General features: G+C 47.5%; 2 protein-coding genes across 3 annotated transcripts in view; one reads left to right on the forward strand and one right to left on the reverse strand.

Annotated features, from left to right (window-relative positions):
- BFAR (bifunctional apoptosis regulator) overlaps nt 1-5,369 on the forward strand; it is a 29,498-nt gene extending 24,129 nt beyond the window's left edge. The window contains exons 7-8 of one of the 2 annotated variants that reach the window (XM_079120584.1): nt 328-530; nt 2,764-5,369. In XM_079120584.1, the coding sequence (XP_078976710.1) occupies nt 328-530; nt 2,764-2,956 (396 nt within the window). In that variant the 3' untranslated portion in view covers nt 2,957-5,369. The remainder of the gene's footprint in view (nt 1-327; nt 531-2,763) is intronic. The other variant, XM_079120585.1, reaches the window with a different exon arrangement.
- Nucleotides 5,120-21,984, reverse strand: PLA2G10 (phospholipase A2 group X). Its single transcript, XM_079120601.1, has 4 exons — nt 21,862-21,984; nt 19,122-19,272; nt 17,463-17,569; nt 5,120-6,170 (listed from the first exon to the last, which is right to left on the reverse strand). The coding sequence occupies exons 1-4, from the start codon at nt 21,944-21,946 to the stop codon at nt 6,028-6,030; spliced, it is 486 nt and encodes a 161-aa protein (XP_078976727.1). The 5' UTR covers nt 21,947-21,984; the 3' UTR covers nt 5,120-6,027.
- Between the last annotated feature and the right edge of the window lie 5,234 nt (nt 21,985-27,218).

Genomic DNA, 27,218 nt, shown 5'->3' on the forward strand with positions numbered 1-27,218 from the left:
TTCCTACTCTCATGGGGTTCACATTCTAGGGGAAAGAGATAGGCACTGTTAAATTAAATATCCATAGTTACTCTAAAAGAAAAAAAAAAAAGAAAGAAAAAGAAAAAAAATAAAAAAATAAAAATAAAAATAAAAAATCCAGCTTTTTTGGTAACATACTTAATTTAAGATTCAGTATTATAAAAGAAGTTGATGACTGAAATTTCTATTTTAGATTGTTAGGTTCATATGTATGTGTGTGTTTTAACAAATGTAAAACTCACTAATCAATCTTGTGTCAAAGTCAGTCCACATGATTTTTGTGTTTGGATGTGTTCTTTTTTTGAGGATCTGAGAGAGCCCACTTGGAAACAGTGGAGGGAATTCCTGGTCAAATACTCCTTCCTCCCATACCAGCTGATTGCTGAATTCGCCTGGGACTGGCTGGAAGTCCACTACTGGACATCACGGTTTCTCATTGTCAACGCCATGCTACTCTCAGTTCTGGAACTATTTTCTTTTTGGAGGATCTGGTCAAGAAGTGAGCTTAAGTGAGTGTGTTTCTGTGTAGGAGAGGGTAGAAGCAAGAAGGGCTGAGAAAGAAATAAGAAGCGGGGGAAAGAGGACTGGGGATGTAGCTCTGTTGGTAGAGTGCTTGCCTAGCATGCACAAAGCCCTGAGTTCAATCCCCAGCACCACCACCAAAAAAAAAAAAAAAAAAGAAGTAGGGGAAAGATCTTCAAAGTATTTCACATACTTGAAAAGGGAAAAAATTCTTTCTTCTACCAAGACTTCAGACTCTGGTTTGAGAAATACTGCTTACTCAGTGAATAGGAAAATCACCTTGTGTTTATGAGGCGGGGTTTCTTTGTATTCGTTGTTAAAGTATTTCCCCACATATCTTATTCCCACATAATAACAAATCATGGTGTTAGTCAACTTTCTGTGGCGATGACAAAATACCTGAGAGAGAAAAACAACTTAAAGGAGGGAAGATTTATTTTAGCTTGTTGTTTCAGTCCTTAGTCAACTGGCTCCGTTGCTCTCAGGCCTATAGTGAGGGAGAAACATCATGGGGGAAGGGTGTGGCAGAGAAAAGCTGCTCACTTTATGGCAGCCAGGAAGCAGAGTGGTAGAGGACATGGACAAGAGGCCCAGGAAGATGTAGCCCCCGAGGGCATAGTACCAAGGACTCACACCCTTTAGCCATGTCCCATCTCCCACAGTTTCCACCACCTCTCGTAGTTCATTTAGCTATGAATTCATCAACCATTTAATCCATTGATGAGATCAGAGCCTTCATGATTCAATCACTTCCCAAAAGCCCCACCTCTGAACATTGCTGCATTGAGAACCAAGCCTTCAACATGTGAATCTTTATTTCTGTTCCAGATCCAAATGGAAATACCTCTAATTCCCATGGGGTGTGTATATGTGAAGGATTTTACTAATTAAGGAATAAGTAAATGAGAAGAAGAGGGTTCTTTATGAAAAAGAGTAGTGTGGTAGAACACAGATCTGTTAGAGAATTCTGTAAGCATGCATTCTGATCATGCTCTGTCACCAACTAGGACAAGAATAGCTTCTGGATTGATCAAGAAATGAATTAGACTGGACAGTCTCTGAGTCCGGTTTTTGGTTGCAAGTGACAGAAACCAGTCTAAATTGGAAATGCCCATTCAGGGCAGCAAGTGGGACTGGCCCCAGAGTCCCAGATGCTATCCTCAGACTGCCTCTCTCCCTCCTCTGGTGCTCTTCTTTCCTGTTATTTAGCCTCTAGTGGCTCGTCTCACGTGGGAGCCTTTTGCTGCTCCAGACTTCATTCTGAGTAGCCTAGTAGCCTTGGTGGCATGGAAGCCCTTCTTTCTTTCTTTCTTTCTTTCTTTTTTTTTTCTTTTTTTTTTTTTTTTTCTTGCAGTGCTGGAGATTGAACCCAGGGCCTTGTGCTTGCAAGGCAAGCACTCTACCAACTGAATTATATCCCCAGCCCAGGGCTTTCCTTGTCCAGGCTTAAGCATGTATTTACCCCACAGCTGGTAGCTAGTTCCACCCTGACCCATTCCACATGGAAAGAATAGAGGAAGGAGGGCTGGGGTGTAGCTCAGTGGTAGAGTGTGTGTTTAGCATGCTTGAGGTAATCTCAGCACCCCATGCCCACCCGGAACAGGAAGAAAGGGAGGGTGATATCCCCAAAGCAAAACTCAGAAGCTGCTTCCGGAAGGGGACAGCTGCTGGGCAGATAGAAGTATAGAAGTCACACATCTACCACTTCCTTTCAACGTGATATCCATGACTTGGAGGATTCTCACCCTCATCGATCAGAAGCAGCCTAATAAATAGCTCTGGGAACCTGCCAAGAATCCCTCATGGATTTTTATTCAGCAAACTCGTTTATTCATGTAGAGAATATGCATATTCTTGACCCTGCTCTACCCCTGGCTCTCTGCAATACCCTGCGTATCTTTTGGTAAAAACAGAGACGCCTACCCTAAGAGCTACAGTCTAGCAAGGAAAGTACGTATGGAGAGAAGTGGGTAGAAGCGTGGGCGCTGGAGCAGCTGAGGCTGGAGGCATACCCTGCGGTGCAGGACCAGGCAACAGTGCCCCGAGGAAGCGCCCATGGGCTGTGTCCTGGGAGCTGAAAAGGGGTTGGTCAGGCAAAAGTGTGTCTCAGGCCCTGACAGGAGACAAGGTCTCCATGGGCCAAGCACCTGGAGAGAGTGACCCAAGGTCTGAGTCCTTGGGCGCCTGAACTGCCCTGAACCATTTCTCTTCTCTTTTCAGGACACTGCCTCAGAGGATGTGGAGCCATTTTTGGAAAGTGTCAACGCAGGGGCTTTTTGTGGCCATGTTCTGGCCCCTTATTCCCCAGTTTGTGTGCAACTGTTTGTTTTACTGGGCCCTGTATTTCAACCCAATCATTAACATCGATCTCGTGGTCAAGGAAGTCCGACGGCTGGAAACGCAAGTGTTGTGACTGGCACTGCCCAGGCTCTGAGAGGCTCCTCAGGTCTCCCTGACGCCTGAGCTGATGCTTCGGAGGGTAAGGGAGGAAGAGACTTCCTATTTCTACCCCTGGTAAAACAAGGTGCTGCTTTGTATGACAAAGGCTTCAACCAGGTCCTCTCTTCTCTGCCTGTGGCACACCGAGGCAGCAGACTGACACCCCCGTGCACGGAGGACTGTCTCACCCACACAGCAGCAGCCCCTCCCTCCACATCATGCAGCTGCCCCCTCACAGGGACCTGGGTGGCTCAGGCCACCATGACTGGCAAGACTCAGAGTCCTCAGAGGACACAGTGTGGGTGACGTCAGAAGGCTACCACATTGGCATCTCCCTCCCTTGACTCAGTTAATGACAGGTACCCAGGGCCAAGACCCGGCTTGTTTGAGCCAGGCTGGTCCTGTACGTCAAATTTAGGAAGACGGGTAGGGTTTTGTCATAGGCATAAATAGTTACATATTATATTTAAAAAAAAAAAAAAAAAAAAAAAAAACAGGAAAACCCAGAATTCAATCAACAATTTTGTCTTGTTCAGTAATTGCTAGGTTTCAGAGGAAGTCTCTAAAATGATTCAGTTTGGGATTAGAATGAAGGCCGGCTTTTCATCACTGTTTTATTGTCATTGTTGTTTGTTTTCTGTTTTGGGAGGGTTGTAATCACCAAAAGTTTGGATCCCTTTCTCCAAGCAGGGCCTTGAGTAGGTTGTTCGGCAGCTCATGAAGCAGAGTTCCCTAGGCTGAACTGCGTCAGGCTGCTTACAGGCATTGCTTTGAGGTTTTGTTTTATTTTTGAGAATTTATAATATCCAGGATAGACTCTGCATTCATGCATTGAAGGAAACATTTTATAAATTGACCTCACACTGTATAATGTATAATCTTTATGGTCCTCTCCTGCTAGTAAGCAGCAGGCATAATTATACCAAGTGCTGTAATTGTGCACGTGGAGTGAGAGGAAGGGCGGCCTTTTGTTTTCCTCAGTGTGAAAACAGCAGGTGTGAAGTGTGAGACTGCCTGGGGAGATCAGCTTGCATCCAAAGCATGTGTGCCTGGCTCCAGGAACCATTCATGAACCCTTCCTACTGATGAGTGAAGATTTCACTCAAACTTTGCATCTTAAAGTTTGGAGAAACTACTTGAAATAAAAAATAAAAGATTTTTATACAGATAAAACCTCTGTATGGGAAAAAACTGATTGTTTAGGAAACAGAAATTCACATTGCCCAATATAATCTGCTGGTCCTACTTAAGTCTCAGGCTCCAAGCAGACTCACTTTGAGCCAAGGTGTCTTCTGTGGAAAGAGGGAGAATGTTCTTCCTTGTTTGTTCATCAGGCCGTAGGACTGCCTAACTTTTTACATTCTGAATGCCCCGAGACACTGAGGGCTCCCTGGGTCTCGAGCCCTATGGGGTTACTGCTATTCTCCTTTCCCAGTGACAAACTGGGGACTGGTTAGCATGGGTGCAGCTGACGCCAGGCTAGACCACAGGTTGCCACATCCCAGACCAGCGCCCCCAACCCCTCGGCCTCCCACACTGCCCAAACCCCACTTCTAAGTTGAGTTAATATCCAGATCTCTGGGAGGGAGGACAAAGAAGACTTGACCTAGAACAAACAGGTGGGCTAGGCACTTGCTTCTTAGTGCTAAGAGACAGACATGGGGAGATCAGGGCTGCCTCTCACTTCCCTTGAACCCTGCTACCAATCAAGGCAGCTTAGGAGGACCAAAAGGGGTGTCCATCATTTCCCGTGATTGGAAATGCTATTTCTCCAAATCCAGGCCAAGAAAAAACTAAAACAGGTTGGGAGGAATATTTGTTTTCAGGCATCCCCATCTCAGGGGTTGACTGAAACAGGAACCACTTCAACATCCAAAAGTTGGCGATCTATACAATGGCAACTAGTCAGGTGTGATGGCGCACACTTGTAATCTCAGCCACCCAGAGCCTGAGGCAGGAGGATTGGAAATGTCTGGGCAACTTTGCAAAATCCTGTCTCAAAATAGAAAATAAGAAGGACCAGGGTGTGCTCAGTGGTAGAGCTCTCGCCTGGCACGCCGGAGGCCCTGGGTTCCATCCCCAGTACTGCAAAGAAAAAAAATTAAGTGTCTAATACAGGAGGAGGTTTCCAAAAGCCTTTTTGTTTTGTTTTAATGATGTGACACAAACCTTATGAAAAAAATCATAGTGTCAACTACGTATTTTAAAACTATGGAAAAGACCAGTGAACAGCACACTAAAATACTAACAGTGTTATTCTCAATGTGGGAATTGGAGTGATTTGGGCTTTCTTCTGTTGCTCTGTATTTTCCTTTCTTTTTCTTCCCCTGCCCCAAATAAACAAGCATGTCCTACCTTAGAAATCAGTAAACAACTTTTTAAAATTTGTTGTGTATGTTTGTGATGCTGGGGATCAAACCCAGGGCCTTTTGCATGTTAGGCAAACACTCTACCATAACTGGACTAAATCCTTAGCCCAGGAAATAATGTTTATTTCTTTTAGAAATGGGGTCCCACTGTGTTTCCCAGGCTGCCTTAAACTCCTGGGTTTTGTCTTCCCCAGTGACTGGGATGACCAGTATGTGCTACCACACCCAGGTTCCAGGAAATAAATTTTAACCGTTAAAGGAGTGGGATACGGAATACTCCATTAAGCCAACAGCTACTACACTTGAACTTCACAAGGGGGTGTGTCCCCTGGATATCTTGTTTATTGCGGATCCAGAGCCTACAACATGGCCAGGCGCCTAGCTGGTGTTGGCATGCGTTTGACCACCAGCCATCAGCAGCAAGTGAGAAGACAAAGCCCACCTTTTCTTAAAGGTCACACCAACCACAAAAAAATGATACCAAGCTCAACACAATCGTGGTTTTATAAAATAGGAATGAGACTTTCCGTACTCAGTCCGGAGTTCCTGGATGGAAACAGCAAACAAGGCTTACACAGCTTTATCACTTGGCCTCCATTGCCTCCTGCAGAAATTGAATTCTGTTGTTCATTAGTGAAAGGGGGTTTTATTTCCTTTTGCAAATGAACATATCCAGTCAGTCGCACTTGGGCGAGTCCCGCTCACATAAAAACGGGGGGTAGAAGAGGTACTTGAAGTTGTACTCGGTCCTGGCCAGGCAGGAAGCGATCTCCTGGTCACACTTACACAGGAGCTTTTGGCATTCATCCTCTGCTGGTCCTGGAAGGAGTGGGAAGATGGGGGTTAGAGCTGGGATCTGCAGAAACTCAAGGGTAAATGCCAGGGAAGCCAGCAAAGCTGGAGGCAGGACAGGTCATGTGTGGCAGATGTGTATGTGTGGGACACAGGACTTCTCGGCAGGTGCTCTCCATCCACTTGGCTCCTCCAGGAAGCAGGACAAGTCGGCACCTGTGAAAAGGAACTTGAAACTTCAGACAGTCTGACGTGCGCACAATTCTGGCTTCTCTTCCTTGCCAACATTTTACTGTTTCCCTTGGGGATCCATTTAGATAAGACAGTAGGGGCCTGGTAGCCATCCAGATGTGGCTTGACTCTCCTACTCCTAGCTGTGTGACTTGCCTAAACTTTCTGAGCCCATGTCCTCATTTAAAACAAGAGCAGTGATGGAGAGGCAGCTCAGTGGTCGAGACCACTTGCCTACTGTACACAAGATCTGATCCCCAGCTGTGCACGAAAAGAAAAGTCGCTTATTGTAGGTAGCAATCGTGTGACCCATGTCACCCCTCCCTCCTGGGCCTACCTCATGAGGACATGCAAAGGCCGACACCTAAAGATAAGTCCCTCTAACTGGTGGCTTGGGAAGACTTTGTAGTGTAAAAGTCATTAATCTAGAAGATGCCCTGCTTTTGACAGCCACTGCCTTTATGAACACTTTTAATTTTTGGCATAATTACATCCTCCCAATTTCCTTCAAAAGGCACAGTAAAGAAGTATGAGCGTGGAAGGTGGCTGGCTCGGTCACAGATTTAGAAGCTATGTGCCTTTAGACATATGCATGAAAAGCTAGAAAAATCAAACCTGGGCCGGGTGCAGTGGTGCATGCCTGTAATCCCAGCAACTCTGGAGGCCGAGGCAGGAGGATCTCAAGTTCAAGGCCAACATCAGTAACTAAGCAAGGCCCTGTCTCAAAAAGGGCTGGGGAGCTGGGGTTGTAGCTCAGTGGTAGAACAATTGCAAGGCACATGTGAGGCACTGGGTTTGATCCTCAGCACCGCATATAAATAAATAAATAAAAGGCCCATCAACATCTGAAAATACGTTTTTAAAAAAAGGGCTGGGATGTGGCTTAGTGGTTAAGCACCCCTGGGTTCAATCTCTAGTACCCCCCCCCCCAAAACAAAAAACAAAAAAAAAAAAAAACACACCTATGGAGATAAAGTTCTAGCATTAGTCTAGTTAGATGCTGATGCCTGCCTGCCTGTAGGCTGTGAGTCCCCAAGTTGGGGTGTGTGGGTTTTAAAAAAGAGAGAGAAATTAGCAAGCACAAGAGATTTGGTAGTCAGACTATCACATAACACAAGAACACTTGCTCTTGTCTGGTTGGAAAATAAGATTAGAGGGGAAATCTACTCCTGGTAACACATGCCTGTAATCCTAGTGACTCAGGAAGCTGAGGCAGGAGGATACAAAGTTTTGTAACAGTGGTCTACATTATACTTTGAATATAACACTTGCTGCTCTGCCACTGCAACTTACTGTTTTAAATGGACATGCTTCTTTCTCTTCCTCTTGCCCTGCTCCTCCCTAATCTCTCCCACTCCCTGATATCAAGGGGAGAAGGATTGCCTTTCTTCCCCCTCCTAGACAGTTAGTTATCTGTCTTTGAGCGCTCGCCTACCATGGGAATGAAGTGATCCACACTTGAGGACAGTACCAGAAGGTCTCAGGGAGGACTGTCTCCCAAATTAACAAGTGAATTACATCTCCAATGGAGAGCATGGAATGTAACCTTTGAATCACCTCTTTAAAAGCCCTTTGTTCCTCCTGATGGGCAGAATCACAACCCCTGGGACAGGAATCCCCTGTGTTTCTCCTTTGCTAACAAAGCAATACACCTTCTTTTTCTTTTTTCTGAAAAAAAAAGGGGGGGGGGATAATCCCACTTTAATTCATTTGCTGCTAAGCTTCTAAGAAATACAAATAGGAGAGGTAAAACTCAGGCATCCCCAGCTCCAAAAGCCTGTGCTTACAATACCCTGCAAACTGCCTCAGTTGTATCATCTAAGTGAATCGGGAGAAAAGGAGCCAGCAGGGGAGCTAGCACTGACTGAGCAATTACCCAGGCACCCAGGGAAGGAGTCCTGGTCCCCAACCAGGACGGTCCTCAAGGCAGTCACCACCACTCCATCCTGCAGAGGAGAAACCCAGGAAGGCATGGGGGGACCAGCACCCCCACCCAGCTCTGCCCAACTCAGGCCTCCTGCATCCTACATCTGGTGACATAGCTGTCCACAGAGAGGAGATGGAGTATTGACTTGGACCTTTAAGGTCCATGTTATAAAAGGATTATTTACTAGAGTTTTACTGGCATGGGAAACAGCTCATAGGTAAGAGAAAAATACGGGGTGCAAAACATACTACTGTATTTTTTTAATTACATATTCAAATAGGAAAAACACCAGAACGAGGAGTTGTCTATGGGTAGCATCTTCAGGAGTTTCATCTCCACTACTTTTATACCTTGTCATTTCAAACATTTCTACTTTGAGCCATATGATGCTTTCATCATTGAAAAACAATCATCTTATTAACAGGATTTGAAGAGTAGCTAATTCAAGGGTTAATGTACAAAGCTGGGGATGCAGTTCAGGGGTAGAGCGCTTGCCTGGCATATGCAAGGCCCTGGTTCCATCCTCAGCGTCACACACAAGCACAAATGTACAGTATCTGTTAGATCAAAATGTCTACCTGTCATTTAGCAGCTACACCCAAAGAAAGTGGTTTCTAGGAGTCAGGTGTGGTGGTGCACACCTATCATCCAGCAACTCAGGAAGCCAAGGCAGGAAGATTTCAGCAACTTAGTGAGACCCTGAGCAACTTAACAAGATCCTGTCTCAAAATAAAAAGGGCTGGGGATGTGACTCAGTAGTTAAGCCCCCTTGGTTCAATTCCTGGTACCAAAAAGAAAGAAAGTGGCTTCTGGAAGCTTCGATGACCCTCCTCCCTAGCTTTTTTTTTTTTTAACTGTAATTGATATAGAATAGTTGCATATATTTATGAGGCCCAGTGTGATACTTTGATACTTATATGCAACAATCAATCAGGGTTAATTTCAGGCCTACTTCTCCCCCTCACCAAATATAAATAAGCACAATTTACATTTTCTTTAAATGCCCTTGCCATGTAAATGCACCTACCCTCTACCTGTCTCTTCTGATTGCCCCCAGACACTCTAGAGGACCCCCAAGTATAACATTGGACCCAGCAATTCTCTACTTGCTACCCACAAAAACCCTCACATAAAAGCACAAATATTTATAAACACCCATGGTCTCTGCAACCTTGTGGAGCAGTTGATGGGGATGTGGTCAAAATAAAGTGTATTGATGACATGAACCAGCCATTCTCAGCCATGGGCAGCTGAGACCCAGCAGGGCATCTGGCAATAAGTCAAAGATGCTGCTAAACATCTCACGGTGTAGAGGAAGGCCCCCGTCAACAGAGAATTGTGTGACCCAAAATGTCAATACTGTCAAGGGTGAAAAGCCCTGCCACAAGTTGTATCTAGTTTTAAAGGAATGAAGTCAGCCAGGCATGGTGGTGCACACCTGTAAGCCCAGCTACTCAGATGGCTGAGGCAGGAGGACTGCAAGTTCGAGACCAGTGAGATTTGGTCTCTAGGTAAAAATTTTTCGAAGGGTCCGGGATGTAGTTCTGGGGTACAGCAATCCTGGGTTCAGTCATCAGCACAGCAAAATAAAAACATTAAAAACCCTCCCTGTTCTCCCACCAAGAGGAAAGCATTCAGTAACCCCCTCATTCTCCAATGCCATCACTACTACTCTTATCATGGGCACTATGCTCCAGCCTCACTATCCTCACACTCCGAGCGCCACCCAGGTATCCTCCTGCCTCAGCCTCCCAGGCTGCTGGGATTACAGGCATGAGCCACCATGCCCAGCTAACAACTATTTTGTTATTCCCATTTTACAGAGGAGAAAAAGGAGAATCAGCAGGAGTCTGCAACTCATTCAGGGTGACAGAGCTGGGAAGGGGTGGACCAGGAGGGTGTACCTCCCACCTTCTCCCTGAGCAAAAAAAGCTTCTTTCAAAAGCAAGACGTCAACCAGATACTGTGGCCTGTAAGCCTAGTGACTCAAAGACTGAGGCAGAGGGTTGCAAACTCAAGGCCAGTCTCAGCAATTTAGCAAGACCCTAAGCAACTTAGGGAGAACCTGTCTGAAAAACAAAAACAAAGGAAAAAACAGGCTGGGGATGTGGTTCAGTGGTTAAGCACTCCTGGCTTCAATCCCTGATACCCCCCCCCAAAAAAAAAAAAAGCAAGATGTAGGCCCACACTACTCCATAGCCTCAGGAATCCACGTTAACCACGCTGTTCAAGAAAAATAAAAATGTGAGAGAAAATAACTACTGCTGGTTAAGCTTAAAACCTTTTAAAAAAATTAAAAACTGCTAGTAAATATTATGGTAGGCCTTTAAATTTTTTAATATATTTGTCAGGCCCATAAATGGAAAATGAGCCAAGCCTATAATTAAACAACTATGTTCAGAATATCTCCAAACAGAATAAGAATATTTTTATCCAAAAAATGCATAATAGATACTTAGGTTCAGGGAGGGCAGTTCTGTAAATGGGTACAGACTCCACCAGCAAACACTCCAATAAATACTTCATAAACATCCTTTCTGCATGGGTAGGAGCAAGCAGACCATGCAAATTGAAGAGAAAAGGAGATCTTCAACAGATCTCCATCCAGCCTCCCTGCTCATGCTGGAAGGAGCTGTTTAGGGCCAAGTCACCTCTTCCCCCCAGGCCTCAGTTTCCCTACCTTTAAATGGCAGGGTTGCATAAGATGGTGCTGGGACATATTCAGTCCTAAAAGCTGATATTATTGTGGACAGGGGTTGTGGCTCAGTGGTGGAGCGCTTGCCTAGCATGGGTGAGGCACTGGGTTTGATCCTCAGCGCCACATACGAATAAATGAATAAAATAAAGGTCTACCAACATCTAAAAAAATTTTTTAAAGTTGATATTGTCTCTATATTAATTCAGCTTTGTTCTTTTTTAAAAAAATAAAAATTTTTTAAAGTTGATATTGTCTCTATATTAATTCAGCTTTGTTCTTTTTTAAAAAAATAAAAATTTTTTAAAGTTGATATTGTCTCTATATTAATTCAGCTTTGTTCTTTTTTTAAAAAATAAAAATTTTTTTAGATGTTGATAGACCTTTTTTTATTCATTTATTCGTATGTGGTGCTGAGGATCAAACCCAGTGCCTCACCCATGCTAGGCAAGCGCTCCACCACTGAGCCACAACCCAGCCCCTCAGCTTCGTTCTTATGCCAGCTTCTCACTCATACTATGGAGATATAGCTAAGAGTTCATCATCTCTAAAATCACCCTCCAGTAACCATCCCGATCACCTTTGGGCCTCCAGGGCAGACCAGTCTCCAAAAGGTAGGGTTTTAGTAGATAGTCACACGGCGAGAAGATAGGAGGAGGAGAAGGGAACAGAGAGAATAACTCCCATTCAGTCCGCTTATCATGTCACAAATCCTGTGACACGTAACTCCCAGGTAGGCAAACAGAGGCTCAGAGAGGTCATCATTAGCACAAAGTGATGGGACCTTCATCCTTCTAGGGACAAGCCATTTTCAACACAGGTACCAAGAATATTTAAAAGAGAAGAAGAGTCCCCTCAATAAATGATGCTGAGACAACTGGATAACATCATGCCAACAAACTGACTGGACCCTTTCCACTCACTCCATGTATAAAAATTAACTCAAAATAAATCATAAATCTAAGAGTTAAAACTATAAAACTAGGCTGGGTGTGATGGCCATACCTGTAATCCTAGCAACTCAGGCAGGATCACAAGTTTGAGAAAAGCCTCAGCAATGTAGCAAGACCCTGTTCCAAAGTAAAACATAAAAAGGTTGGGCTATATCTCAGTGGTAAAGCATCCCTGGGTTCAACCCCCAGTACAAAATAAAATAAAACTGTTAGGAGAAAACAGGTAAATTTCCCTGACCTTGAATTTGGCAACAGATTCTTAAGAAATCCAAAAAATGAGCCAAAGTAGACAAAGTAGTTGAATTGGATTTCATCAAAATTAAAAACTTTGGTGTATCCGGGACATTATCAAGAAAATGAGTGGGGCACAGTGATGCATGTCTAATCCCAGCAGCTCAGGAGGCTGAGGCAGGAGGATTGTAAGTTCAAAGCCAGCCTGAGCAACTTAGTGAAGCCCTCAGTGTCTTAGTAACATCCTGTCTCAAAATAAAAAATAAAAAGGACTGGGGATGTGGCTCAGTGGTAAGGTGCCCCTAGGTTCAATTCCTAATACCAAAGACAAAACTATAAAACATAGAATCGGGGCTGGGGTTGTGGGTTAGTGGTACAGCACTTGCCTAGCATGTGTGAGGCACAGGGTCTGATCCTCAGTGCCACATAAAAAAATAAAATAAAGTTATTATGTCCAACGACAACTAAAAATACTTAAAACATAAATAAATAAAACATAGAATTACCATATAACCCAGCATAGTCTATCTTTCACTAAATGAAAACAGGTGCTCAAATAAACACTCTTCCGTGGATGTGTACAGTGGCACTATACACAATAGTCAGAAGGCAGAAACGATCTAAATGGGCATCCTTGGAACCAGTGCATAATGAAAGGCGACAGAGCCATACAGAGGAATACAATTTGGTCATAAAAGGAATGAAGCACCAACACACTCTACGCCCTGGATGAACTTTCAGAAAGAGAAAGAAGCCAGGATGAAGACCACATGCTGTGCGATTCCACAGATACCAAGTATCTAGACAAGGTGGGTGCATAGAGGTAGAAACCAAATCGACAGGCTGTCCCTGGAGGTTCCAGGGGTTCCCAAGAGGAGGGCCTCAACTCAGAACAAATGGGGCCCCTGCCACAGGACAGAAAAGAATGTGAGCACATGGCCATTAGAGACCTAGATTTATCTAGGAGAGCACATTAGACACACATTAAAGGGAGAAGGCCAGCCACCTCCAGAGGGAGAGAGCAGCCCCTGGGCATGGGATGTTGATATTTATAGAGGGGCAGTTGAGGGCTGGGCTAGAGGTGGAGGCAGCATGGAGTTACTCAATGTTGCACCAGGTTTTCCAGCGCTTGTGCGTTGCTCTGCTATCTTTTGCAGGAAAGAGTATGGGTCAAGGGTTAGGGCCAAGGGCTAGGCCAAGGGCACAGGCTAGGGACTTGGGCTGGCTTGCTTTGCATTTCAGAGGATCATGGGAGTTTCCTGCATTCATTTCTCTTGAGAAATCCAGTCTATCTTTTTCTGCATCAGATGCTGGTGATAAGGAGAAATGAGAGAGTGGGAGACTGGGGACTGGGTTTAGGTATAAGTTTGTGTGTGTGTGTGTGTGTGTGTGTGTGCACATGCGCGCGTGTGTGTTGCAGTGCTGGGGATTGAACCCAGGACCTCATGCATGCTAGGCAAGCACTCTAGCACAGAGCCACCTCCCCAGTCCCTATTGGGTATAAGAACTACCGCTGAGTTGTACACTTTAAAATGATGAATTTTATATTGTGTTTATTCTCAAAAGGAAAAAAGCGATAGAAGCAGTTTTCTGGTTCATTTCTAACTCTTCAGACAAGTCTGAGTCTCACTGCCTAAACTTTAAATTTATTCTGGTTTTACATTTATTTGAAAGGAAGGAAACTGTAAATGGAAAGCACATTGAGTCAGTCTCTTTGTCTCTCTGTCTCTGTCTCTCTGTCTCTCTCTCTCTCTCTTTGGTACTAGAGACTGAACCCAGGGGTACTCTACCACTGTACCTCACCCACAACCCTTTCATTTTGAGGCAGGCTGTCCTTGAACTTGCGATCCTCCTGCCTCAGCCTACCAAGTCTCAGGGTTTACAGGCTTACACCACCATGCCTGACTGAGTCTTAAAAATAAATGACTCACTCATTTTTTTTTCATTGCTTTATTTAAAAATCAGTAAGATTGGGCTGGGGTGTGACTCAGTGGTAGAGCTCTTGCCTAGTGAGACCCTGGGTTCCATCCCTAGTACCAGAAAAAAATAAAATAAATAATAAGGAAGGTTGCCTTGAAGACACCGAACATTTTTAATTGTAGTTTTTCTTTTTCTCTTAACTTTAGAAGTGGTTGGTCATATACAATGAACACTACAATGTTAGGATGCATTATGATAATTATTCTCATGTTGCTTGTGGTTCAAGACAAAGTAATACAGTGTGGAAACAAAACTTTCATTCACAAAAAAAGATTAATAAACTTTTTTTAAAATGTACTTTTTGCTGTCAATGGCTCTTATATCTTATTTATTTATATGCAGTGCTGAGTATTGAACCCAGGTCCTCACACATGCCAGGCTAGTGCTCTATCACTGAACCACAACTCTAGCCCCCAGATTAATAAACTATTAATAGATAGACAGGTACAAAAGATTCTTTTCCAAGCCAGAGTTCGATGTGGAACTCTTCTTGGATAAGGTTATCAGCCAGAGCTGCTTTCTCTGTTTAAGAAGGAGTGAATCCCTGTGGCTGAGCTCAGTGGTACAGCACTGCCTTAGCATGTGCAAGTCCCGGGCTTCAAGCCCCCGTATCTCAGGATCAATCAGTCAATTAAGTAAGTCAAGAAGACTGTGATCCCACCAATTTAGGAGGCAGAGGTAGGAGGATCACAAGTTTGAGACCAGCCTGGCAACTTAGTGAGAACTTATCTCAAAAAGTAAAAGAGGGCTGGGGATGTAGCTCAGAGGTAGAGTGCCCCTGGGGCTCAATTCCTGGTACCAGAAAAGCCAAACCAAACAAAAAAGGATCAGCAAATATTCGAGAGATGTGAAAGCTAAAGCAGTGCTGAACCGAGACATTCTCCTCCCCTCCACACGATTAAAAGAGAACTGCGTAACTTCCTCATTGGGGACCAGGGTGAGCCCTCACCCAGTGCTGCCCTTAGAGGGGTGTTGCTCGGTCACTCTCAAGGCAGGCTCTCTGTTGGATCACTTATCCGACGGCCCCTGCTATGCATGAAGCCCAGCGTCACGTCACTTCATCCCACCGGACAGGCTGGATTTCCACCCCCCAGTTGACTGATGAAACAGACCTGGGAGACCAGGGCTTGGCCAAGTTCGCATGACCGGAAATGAACCAGCACAGGAATTTTTTCTTTTACCATTTCGCGTCATCATTACCTGTCCATCCCCCTGGGGTAGGACAGAAGAAATAAGAAACAGGTAGCAAAGAGACATCAAGGAAAGACAAGGAAATACAATTTTAATTCAGAAGTTCCGCATGCTTTCGCAGGCCCGTCCCTCCCTGGGCCAGTCTCTTCCAGGCCTGTCACTCAGCCAGTCTCTCTCCCATGCCTGTCACTCCCAGATTTCTGGGAAACCCATAAATCTACCTGTGCACTGTTAATTAGCCCACCAATAAATAGATGCAGAGAGAAATGACATTTTAAGAAACCTATAATTTAGGGGGCTTTACAGTGCAATCTACTGATCATGGAGACAAGGTCAGCCTGAGAATGACTAGGACCACCGTAAACTGCCCTGTGAGCACCAGACTGACGTCATTCCTACCTACCTTCCAGTACCTGCTCCTCCCCAAGCTTCCTTTAAAAGAAGAGCTGAGAACTCTGAACACACTCTCCCTCACAAGATGGCCCACGTTTTCCTGTGAACGTCTGTCCCTTGCTGTTCTAAATAAATCTCTGTGCTTCTACTGATGTGCCAAAATTCTTTTCCATCACGTATGTCAAGGACCCTGCTGGTCCTGAGTTGAGTTCCTCCAGTTCCCTGGGAACTCTCTAGGACCCTCTTCTAGAAATCTCTTTTCCCTCTACCCCTCTACTCACCCACCCATCCTTATTTTGTTGTTGTTGTTGTTGTTTTAATGTTTTTGGTATCAGAGATTGAACCCAGGGATGCTTAGCCACTGAGCCACATCCCCAGCCTTTTTTATTTTTTTATTTTGAGACAGGGTCTCACTAAGTTGCTGAGGCTTGCCTCGAATTTACAATCCTCCTGCCTCAGCCTCCAAAACTGCTGAGATTACAAAAATTGCTGGGATTACAGACATGTGCCACCACGCCCAGCTTTGCTTTGTTCTGACACATTTCAAATAAGTTACTGACATCTTGCACTTTAACCTTGAACACTTCAGGCCATGGATTCAACGTTTTTTTTTTTTTTTTTTTTTTTTTGGTATTGGAGAGTGAACCTAGGGGCGCTTTACCACTGAGCCACATCCCTAGCCCTTTTCATTTTTTATTTTGAGGCAGCGTCTTGCTAAGGTGCTTTGGGCCTCACTAAATTGCTGAGGCTGACTTTGAACATCCAGTCCTACTTCTTCAGTCTCCAGATTTGCTGGGATTACAGGCTTGTGCCACCACACTCAGCTTAACTTTTTTTTTTTTTTGGTGCTGGGGATCAGAACCCAGGGCCCTGTGCTTGTAAGGCAAGCACTTTTACCAACGGAGCTATCTCCCCAGCCCCAGCTTAACTTTCAATGCACAAGTAATTCAAGAAGATCTTTTTGTTAAACATGGAAGCATACCAAGAACATGAAGTTGCCTTATACCACTATGCCCTTCAACCTGTCCCTAGAGACAGCCACAGCCATCCTCAGTTTGGAGTGTATCTTTACACATCTTTTTTGAGCTTTCTACATGCCTACATCAAGCCATGGAAGGTAGTATGGTACTATTTTGCAAGGTTTTGTTTTTTTTTTTTTTTTTTGGGGGGGGGCAGGTCCAGGAATTGAACTCAGGGGCACTCAATGACTGAGCCACATCCCCAGCCCTATTTTGTATTTCTTTAGAGACAGGGTCTCACTGAGTTGCTTAGGGCATCACTAAGTTGCTGAGGCTGGTTTTGAACTCAGCATCCTCCTGCCTCAGCCTCCCCAGCTGCTGGGACTACAGGCATGCGCCACCATGCCCGACTTTTCTTTCTTTTTTTAACACAAATAATTCTGTACTGTCAAAGTCATTCTGCAGTTTGTTTTTCACTTAACATCTTTCTAGATCAGCATATATTTCTATCTTATTCTTTCTTTGGTTGCAGAATATTCCAGTGTGGAAGCATCACGGGTTTATTTACAGAGCACACTTTTTGATGGACTTTTAGGTTGTTTATACCTATTTTTTTTTCCTTTTCATCCAGACACTAAGTAAGTCGGAGAGTTAAGAACAATACTATGTTCTTGCAAGAAGAGCACAGGAATCACCTGGCCCTTCCAGGAGGCCCAGGGGACACTTGGGGATGTTGACGTGTACCGTGCTGGAACTCACCACACAGGACGCGCTGATTGACACACTGCCAGGAGTAGCGCTCCATCTTGGGGCTGCAGCCAGCCTCCTCTGCACGAGTGTAGCAGCAATCATGGTAATAGCAGCACCTGCAGGTGTCAGACAGGCAGGCCGGCAGGTGGGTGCCGGCAGGGAACTCTCTTGCATCCTCCCTTGCTGCGGCTGTGGGTGAGTGAGCACCCCCAAGGAGCCAGTGCCCTCCAGTGGAACCTTTATCCCAATGCCAGGAATCTCAATGCTAGGAAAGAACCCCACTGGCTCCATCCCTCGCCATGCCCAAGTGGGGTCCTGGCCTGCTGGCCTCACTGAACCTCTGCACTCCAGCTTCCTACCTGTCCCTCCAGTAAACCAAGCCCCGTCACCTCCTGACTCTGTCCGTGTCCCACCCTCTGCCTGAGATGGCATGGCCTCCTCCTATCTCCCCAAGCTATACTGTCTCCTGTTACACCCTCTCATAAAACCCAGGTTCCCTCCCTCCGGGCAGGTTTGTAAGGAAACCCTCATTATAAGCCTCGTTAACATCTGTCCTTCTGGGATAAGCAGAGCTGTGTGAGGGCAGGACCTCTGTTCCAGGCCCTCTGTGCCTCAATAAACATTCACTGTTGAACAGTGGCCTTGGGAACACCCACAAATGCCGTCAGACCCGTCACTCATTCATTTACCGACTTGTGCATTCACTGGAATTCTCTCCACTTGTCTGAGCCCTCAACAGTCTGGCCTTCGAGGTCAGCCAGCTCCTGCTCTGCCCTTAGGCAGCCCCCAGTCTGGGGAGGGAGACAGACAAGCCACCAGACACAGGAATGGCAAGCAGTGCTGGGAAGCAGGGTAAACAGAGGCACTCTGGGAGCCCAGAGGAGATGGCAGGACCAATGAGGCTCCAGAGAAGGCTCCCTGGAGACAGTGGTGCGCCAACTGCCTCTGAAGGACATGCAGGAACCAGCCAGACTGAGTGGCGGAGATCACTGCGGGTGGCAGGTGCATCTGTGGCTCAAGGGTAAGGCAAGAGCTCTCCAGGACAACCTCAGCCTCCACTAGGGAAGAGGTGCTGAGCTTGGCGCAGCGTGCCTTCTAGCTTTCTGAAATGGGCGAGTCATTACAATCTTGGCGCCTCAGGGCCTTCCTCTGTAAAATGGGGACAAGCGCCATGACTGTCTCCAAGCCAGGTCAAGAAAAATGAGGAAGTCATAAGAAGAGCTCGGCCTTACAGGAGCAGCCCCTTCTCACGTGGTTGCAGAGGGCAGAGGTTGGGGGCATGAATGCGGTCAGACTGCCTGAGTTCAAATCCCAGGTCCCACGCCTTACTCTATGCAGCCCAGACAGGTAACTTAACCTTCCAGAGCCTTAGTCTCCTTGTCCATGAAATGGGTTTGATGTGAGGGCTGAAGGGTTGCTCAGAGCAGTTCCTGGTGCATTATTAGCCTGTTCCTGGTTCTTGTTATACTTTTAGGCAGCATAGTTAGCACATGACCAGGGTAAGGGGCAGCTGGCACCAAGATGTGTCCTCACTGGCCACATAACCCAGGAGGCAGCACCACACACTGGGATCTTTCTGCACCAACCCTCAACTTCAGTTTGGGGTACTTTCTCAAGGGCCTCAGGGTGTAGGAGGAACTTCTAGCCTGGGCCCAAGTATGCACTCACCAGTCAATGGCATCCCGGGGCTGGCCATGGCCACCCAGGCCACAGTAGCAGCCGTAGTTCATGTAGGCCATGGGGGTCCGGGTGCCGACACAATTCAAAGTCCCTGCCAGTTCCAGGATCCCACGCCGGTGCACATGTGACCTCTTGGATGCTGAGTGGTAAACAAGGGTCAGAGGCTTCAGGTCAGGACTTCCCTGGCCCTCCGGAGGGACTGCGAAGGACCTGGATGTTGCAGCCCATCTGGATTCAAATCCCGTTTTCTACCTGTGTGACTTTGGACAAACTAGGAACCTCTGTGTACCTTGGTTTCCTGATTTGGGAAATGGAGGTTAAGGTGACCTCCGCCTGGAGCATAAAACGAGACGATGCATGCTAGCTTTAACTGTTACAATCAACATCCTCCAGGCAGCCATGAAAGGAAAACGAGTTGCAGACCACACCATGAGAGATATCGCACCACAGGGCCTTGGCACTGGCTGGTCCCTCTTCCTGGAACACACCCCTGCCCCTGTCAACTCCAGACACAGTCGCATTGCAAGTCCTGCATCAGATGCTCATTCAGCTGCCTGTGCTGGGCCCTGGGCATCAGAGATGAGCTAAACAGCATCCCTGTCACCAGGGAGGGTTCGTCTGGGGGCTTCCCAGTCCCTGGGTCCCGCAGACAGTTCTCCCTCAGCGCCTTTGCATCTCCTTATTTTTACTGCCGAGGAGCAGCATCCTCTCAGTCTGGGAGGCTCCCCTGACTGAGCCTGGCCATTTCTCCGAATCCTGGCACAGCCCTGGCACATAACAGTACCCAACAGCTGTGCTGGAACCCCTGCAGTTGACAGGTGAGAAAGAAGAGACTACCTGGGAACGGTGTCCCCACACTCACACAACCCATAGCTCCTGAGCTGAGGCTCTGACCCAGGCTTCTGACCCATGAACCAGTGTTCCTCCCTCCTGGCCCAGGAAGGCCAGAGTGACAAGGCTGAGGGACAGCACAGCAGAGCAGAAACTCGTGCCCGGGCCTGTGTCCTAGGCATCTGCTCCCAGTACGCCAGGGCCTGAGGGCAGTGCAGGTGGATGCCTAGCACGTGAACAGCACCTCTCTCTTGATTAGGACATGTTTCACCACAATGGCTCTTTGAAGGGGTCCAAGCCAAATCTAAATGCAGTTGTATTGTTCTCGGTGGGAAAAAGTAGCATATTAGTGTGTGGTTGGGGGCACAGCTGAGTCAAATAAGAAAAGGCAAAACTGAGTTTAGAGTTCAGAAGTTTGCCTTCCTCTCTGGTTGGCCTGTTCTAACTCTCCCAGCAACCTACATGTCTGCCTCACCCCTTCTATGGCTCCCACAGGTTCTGGATAAAGCTCAAGGGCCCCATTGCACCACAAGGCCCAGTAGGGGTCAAGCCCTCCCACACCTGCAGGGTCCCCTCTCCTGCACCAGGAATCCTGGGCTCTTTCCAGTCACATGCATCACACACTCACCCTGCTGTAAATGCTCTCCCTCATCCCCACCAAGCTCACAGACCACCTCCCTCCACAACTGCCTCACCCCCCAAGTGGGCCCAGGGACCCTCAACAGACTATACTGCTGTCTGCTTATGAGGGTGGTCCTCCCACCTGGGCAGTCTTACAGAGCAGATCTCTGACAGGCAGCTCTGAATGTCCCGGCACTTGGTAGGCTCCCAGGAAAGGTCCCTGGACCTCTGGATCCACTAAGCTCTGTGGAACACATTCACCCCAAACACCCCAGACTTCCCTGTCCCAACACCATATTTTGAAGCTGTCTGCAGAATTTCCAACACCACCACCACCACCTGACCACTCTCTGGCATCTCAGGTCTAAGGAACAGACCTAAGAAAGGCTCAGGCACGGGGCGGGTTTGAAACTAAAGAAAACCCTCCCTTTGTGCCAACATAGGTGGGGCAGGTCAGGCTGGGGTCTGTTTGCTCTGTCTGCCCAGGGACAGCCTCCTTTGGGAGTTGCTTGGGCTGACAGGGTATCCTACGGGCCCCAGGTCTACGAGCATCTGTATTTCTCGGTGTGTGTCCAGGATTCACGTGAGTTGCCTTGGGGCTGTCTCAGGGGTCCCTGGGTTGTGCAGGCAGGTGCTCTCCTCCAAGCATCTTTGCCGAATCTGCAGTGTGGGTCTTGGGTCTGTGGAGTCTTGAACCCCAGTGCCCAGGTGGGGCAGGGTCTGCTCCGGTGTGGCTGCCTTAGGGTATCTGCTCGTTTCCTGAGCGTGCTCATCTGTGCGCTCCAGGAATGGCAGCCACCAAGGGGACCTCTCCGAGGGTGACCCCAGGGAGAGATGAGAAGGGGACAATATGTTTTTTGCCCAGCCCCACTGTCCCTGCTCCCCACCCCAGGAGGTCTGCCTGGTGTCCAACCTCGACTCCACAAACAGGCAGACTGATGGTCAGCTCACAAGAATGGAGACCAGGACAGTGGGGGTGGGGGCTCTGGGTTGCTCGGTGGGGTATTTGAGGGGTGGACTCTGAACCCCTAGAGAAGGGCAGGGCTAATTCTGAGTCCCTGGATGGAGTGTTATTTAGGGGGCCCTGGACAGAAATAGGGGACAGGGTTACTGAGTCCCTGGGAAGGAGCGTGGGTGGACCTCAGAAGGGAGGGCTGGGGGTTGTGGAGCTCCTGGGTACCTGGGGAGGCGTGTTGGGGGAGTCCCTGTGGAGGGGTGGGGATGTCGAACTCCTAGGTCCCTAGGGAGGACTGGAGGAGCCCGGTTCTTCACTTACCCCCGCCGGGTCTGGGACCAGGTCCCAGCAGAAGCAGCAGCAAGAGCAGCAGCATTACTGGGGGGCACGGAGGTAGCGGACCCATGGGAGGGTGGCAAGTGAGGGACGGTCTGGCGGGCAGCGTAATCTCCAAGCCCAGCCGACCCCTACCTTTGGCCCCGCCCCGGCCTCACCTTCCCGCGGGCTGGGCGGAGCCAGGCAGGGGCGGGTACCTGGGGCTGTGCGGAGCCTCGGTCCCGACCTCTGCGTGTTGGTCCCCCGCATGGGCTCGGGAGGCCCGTCGGGTCGCTGGGGCCAGGAGGGCGAGTCTGACCCCCGAGTACCAAGCACTGAAGGAGCGAGCAGGGGCTCGGTGGATGCGATTACCTGGAGCGCCTCCGCGCCGCTCACCTGGCATCCAAAAGGAGCGCGAGGCCTGGGAAGGGAGAGCACTGAATCCCCTCACCATCTTAAGATGTAGGAAACTTCGCGCTGCTATTGCCTCTCAGAGCCGACACTCTACAAGTGTCCCCACGACGGCCACCGCCGTAGTGGAGGAACAGGTGACCAAAGGTTTGCCCAGGGTCACACAATGACTTTTGGTGAAAGATAGGACGAGAATGGGGGAGGGCAGTAAGACCACAACCACATCATCCCACACCCCCTGCCTCATGTTTCTCGTCTGTCCAAGGGTCATGTCACCTCCTCAAGGGGCCACATGAGCCAAGAAAGGTGTACACAATAGGTGCTCGATACAGAAAAGAAATGACTATTGTGTGCAGTATCTGTTGCTTTTTGACCCTGATGCTAGCACTACCTAATTTCTCACCAATTTCTGTTGCTTTCACCTCATAAGTAAACTGCCATTGGAACCCTGGGCACCACCTTCTATCTCCATGGCCGAACTCTAGGAACCACCATGCACTACGGAAAACTGACTCTCCCGCTATTTCAACACCACCAGCACAGAGGGGTGACCTTAACACAACCTCAGCTCCCTGGGGTCCCCCTTTCACAGGAAAACACGAAGGATCAGAGAAACCAAGAGCCATGAAGTAAAGGAATCCAGATTCGACCTCATTTTTTACAAGGTGCCAAACCTCTCAACCTCCTTCTATGAAAATCCAGGGCTTGGGTCCCCAGCCTGCCACACTCTGGAGGAACACTTTCCTCACTGGAGCGTGAGCTCCTCAGGCAAAGTCCAGGTCTCATTCCTCATTCCTGCTCTGCCTGGCTTTCCTGTATGTAATATGGGTTTCACATGCCCCAGCACTTGGGGTCAGAGAGGATGTGAGTGACAAACCTCAGTGTGCTACAATCATCAGGAAATGACCAAGATCCCCTTGCCCGGGCTTTTGGCCCCCCTGCCCAGGGTAGTGCTTTGAAACTGAAGCCCCAGGAGAAGAGAGAAGAGTGGGAGGCCCATGTGACAGATGAGCAGAGAGCTCAGAGCAGGGGACAGGACAAGAAATTAGTTAACATGAAGAAGAGAAAGGTAATCCCAAAACCTCACTTCCTCAATCTCATTCTCTTAGTCCCCAGCTGGGGTTGACCTCTTGCTGTGCTGGGAGGGGGATCAGGTCAGTTCCCACCTTCAGAAATTCTCTGTGGGTTGGAGGGACAGGTACAAAAACACCAGGGGACCAGAAGATGTGACCAAGGCAGTGACAGAGGGCAGCCCAGAGCTATGGGCCTCTTTGTCTCAGACTGGGTGCCCCCTGACATCCCTTAAAGCAGAGCCTGGGCTCAGGATTTCGAACCAGTGGATCCAGTGGATCATTTGGAAATGTATCCACGGAGCAGAGGTAACTGGGAAAGTGAAGAGGTAAAGCTGGAACATGGATGACTTCTAGAGGTGACCACATTAAAGGCCACTAAAGCTTAATCTCAAAAGAATCTTCTAGGGGTTCATCTAGAAATTGCATCCTCATTGTCTGCCGAAAGGCCAAATGGGACAAGCACTTGCCACCCACCCCCAGTCCTTTATCCCATTGGGTGAGGGCAGCCCCGAGGGGAGCAGGGCAGGAAGCCAGAGGTTCCTGGATCTGGTCAAGGACCACATGGACTGTTGGCAAGAGTCCTGCCTGGAATCTGAGCTGAGAGGGACAGGATGTGGGGCAGAGGATCGCCATTGTCCTGCCCTTCTCCCAGCCAAGTTAGCAATGGCACTGGAGTCAAAGAAAACTCTCAGACCAGAGTCGCTGGGAAATGATGGGAAAATGGAGAGAAAGCACGCCAGGTTGAGGAACCTGCCTGCCCGGTGCACGTGGACATGCTGGAAGATGGGGGGGCAGTGGAAGACGGTGTAGGCCTCCACCTGGTGGACAGTCTGGGCACCAAGATCCTGCAGGGAAATCAGTGGAAGAAATACATAAAGGAGTGGAGGGAGGGGGAGGGGGAGGGCTGGGCAGGGAGAAAGTTCAGACCATAATGCAGGTCTGCCACCCTTTCAACCTTTACACCCCCACAGCCCGCTGACTGTCTTTGGGGGTCCTCTTCCCGTGTCACAATGATGGGTTTGGTTTATTTTGGTGAGATCTCATGCTTTCCTGGGCACATTTTGTGTTCTAGGACATTCTGTGGACCCTGATGAATTTTGGTGTGTGCTTGCATCTGTGTGTATGTGTGTGTCTGTACACGTAACGAAACAAACTCACCTTCACATCCCAGATTTAGATCAGAGAAGTCAACTGTGTAGCTCCTGTTTCTGGTGGAGGCTGAATTTTAATAGAACAGAGTCTTTTGAGATGGGGAATCACAAGTCATTTTTTTAATTTTTAATTTTAATTTTATTTTAGTTGTACATGGACCCAAGACCTTTATTTTATGTATTTATTTTATGAGGTGCTGAGGATCAAACCCAGGGCCCCACACGTGCTAAGCAAGTGCTCCACCACTAAGCCACAACCTCAGCTCTGTTTTTTGTTTGTTGTTTTTGGGTACTGGGGATTGAACCTGGGGCACTTAACTACTGAGTCACATTCCCAGCCCTTTTTATTTATTTATTTTTAAATTAAAATTTTTTTTCTAGTTGTTGAACCTTTATTTTATTCATTTATTTATATGCAGTGTTGAGAATTGAACCCAGTACCTCACACATGCCAGGCAAGCGCTCTACCACTGAGCCACTACCCCACACCCCTTTTCATTTTTTATTTTGAGACAGTCTTGCTAAGTTGCTTAGGACCTTGCTAAGTTGCTGCGGCTGTCCTCAAACTTGCAATCCTCCTGCCTCAGCCTCCCAAGTCGTTGGGATTACAGGAGTATGCCACCACGCTATGCTCAGTGAGCATCTTTTGATGATCAGTGTGGAAGTATTTTCGTTTTAGAGTGAGAAGGGCGAGTTCCCAGCGTGTGCCAGACATGCATCTGTCAGTCTCTTCATCCTCATAATGTCCTCAGAAACTAGTATGATTCTTGGCTAACACAGAACAAATCTGAGGCCCGGAGGAGGCCCCGCAGAGACTTGCTGTCAGGGCTGGGACAGCAGGAGCCAGGGAAAGCATGGGCACGTCGCTGATGTGAGGGTCACTGGTAAGTACAGGATGCTGGGAGGTGCTCGTGGGCACATGGCAGGGCAGCTCGCCATCCACCTCAACTCCCCCCTGGAGTCCACCTCACTCTGAGGCCCAGACAGCTGACCATGGAGCTAGAGCCACCTTCACTCTTTGTCTCCTCGGGACCTCAGAAACTCAGGCAGGCCAAGTCTCCTGACAGGAACCACGTCACATTTCTGATCTGGGAACAGACAAGTCTGTGGGCTCCTGGGGGGAGATCTGGCTTTTTGCACATTAATCACACAGGAAAAATACCACATGTACATATTTAGTTTTTGTAGTGTGAACTTTTGGTGTGAAAACCAAAAACTCATCACCAAGGCCAAGGTCAAGGAGTTCCTCTTCCCATGTTCTCTAGGAGTGTTATGCTTCAGGTCTTACAGCTAAGTCTCTTGTCCTTTTTGATTTGGTTATTGTGGATTGTGTAAGTCAAGGGTTCACTTTCCTTCCTTACTTGTGGAAATCCAGTTTTCCAGTGGCATTTATTTAAGAGACTCTCCATTCCCCATTGTGTCCTCTTGGTGCCCTTGTGGAAAACTAGTTGACCACCCGTGCTGATAAATGAGAATAATTCAGTCAGTGTGAAGGTGCATGCCCATCATCCCAGTAGCTCAGGAGGCTGAGGCAGGAGGATCACAAGTTCAAAGTCAGCCTTAGCAATTTATTGAGGCCCTAAGCAACTTAGCTGAGACCTGTGTCTAAACAAAAATTGTAAAAAGGCTGGGGATGTGAGGCCCCTGGATTCAATCCGCAGTACCAAAAAAAAAAAAAAAAAAAAAAAAAAGAATGGAGATCTGCAAAAGGCAACACATCAAAAACCATATGTTTAGCAAATCTGAGGGACATCATGACGCTCTGTGTGAGGCTCTGAAGGATACTACACATGGCCAGCGGAACCAGGGTTACCTGGAACCTGGAGGTGGACTCGACTTGCTTCTATAGATTCTCCATTTCTTCATCTCCCGCCTGCCCTGCCCCCTGCCATGATTTAGAATTGCTTTCATCAAACCAGCACCATCTTGACCCCATTTTAAAGCATCTTCCCGTGGACCCCTTATCCTCACAACTGACACGCACTTTATCCATACATAAAAAATATAAAAACAGCACGCTCATCTTCATGCATGTGATTCTTCTTCCACTAAACGATTTTCCTAATCATGGTCTCTGCACCATTCCCAGAAATGTCTGAACTGTGGCTTCTCCCAAAAATGTGGAGTAGCTTCAGATTTGTAAACATAACGAACATTGTCTCATCTTGTGTGAATTCTCTCTGTATATCTTTCTTCCAAACTTTTGTCCCTATTTATTCCATAATTGGGTCTAAAGACTTCATGAAGGTTTCAAAGAAAACATGCGTCAGGGTTTCCCTGGGAGGCTGGTGTTCAGTCTCTGCACTCACTTATAGCTCCCTGTTTCCTCCATAGCCAACCTCAGTTTCTGCTCTGCCTCTGACAGAGCTGCCTCTGGGATTCTACTGCTCATGTTCCCTCATTTTCAGCTCCATGAGATGGGAAAGAAATACAGGGAACCCAGCAGCCCCTGCAAATTATTGTATTATCTCCCCACCAGGCATGAATCATAAGGTTATGGCCGGAAGGTCCCCTCCCAGTTTTCCTGTAAATGCAGACCCACAGCAAGATCAGTGGAGAGGAAGCCTCCCTTTGGGGGAGAAACACAAGTCACTCTAGGTTGCTGGAAGGTTCTCTGCCCTTTCAAACTTCTTCTCAAAGCTCTGTATTTCTGCTCACCAGGAAACAAGTCATTTGATATACAATAGCACCTACTCGACGCCTGAGCTGATTGATGAATACCTATTTC

The sequence above is a fragment of the Sciurus vulgaris genome (assembly GCF_902686455.1).
Source record: "Sciurus vulgaris genome assembly, chromosome: 18".
In the NCBI taxonomy this organism is placed as follows: Eukaryota; Metazoa; Chordata; class Mammalia; order Rodentia; family Sciuridae; genus Sciurus; species Sciurus vulgaris.

What these genes read in the sequence shown, in the direction of transcription:
- PLA2G10 (XM_079120601.1), bottom strand. Translation starts at nt 21,946, where the DNA reads ATGGGTCCGCTACCTCCGTGCCCCCCAGTAATGCTGCTGCTCTTGCTG. An exon ending in TGGTCCCAGACCCGGCGGGG is followed by an intron (nt 19,273 to 21,861) that starts GTAAGTGAAGAA and finishes TTTACCACTCAG; the next exon opens with CATCCAAGAGGTCACATGTG. An exon ending in CCCCGGGATGCCATTGACTG is followed by an intron (nt 17,570 to 19,121) that starts GTGAGTGCATAC and finishes TGACACCTGCAG; the next exon opens with GTGCTGCTATTACCATGATT.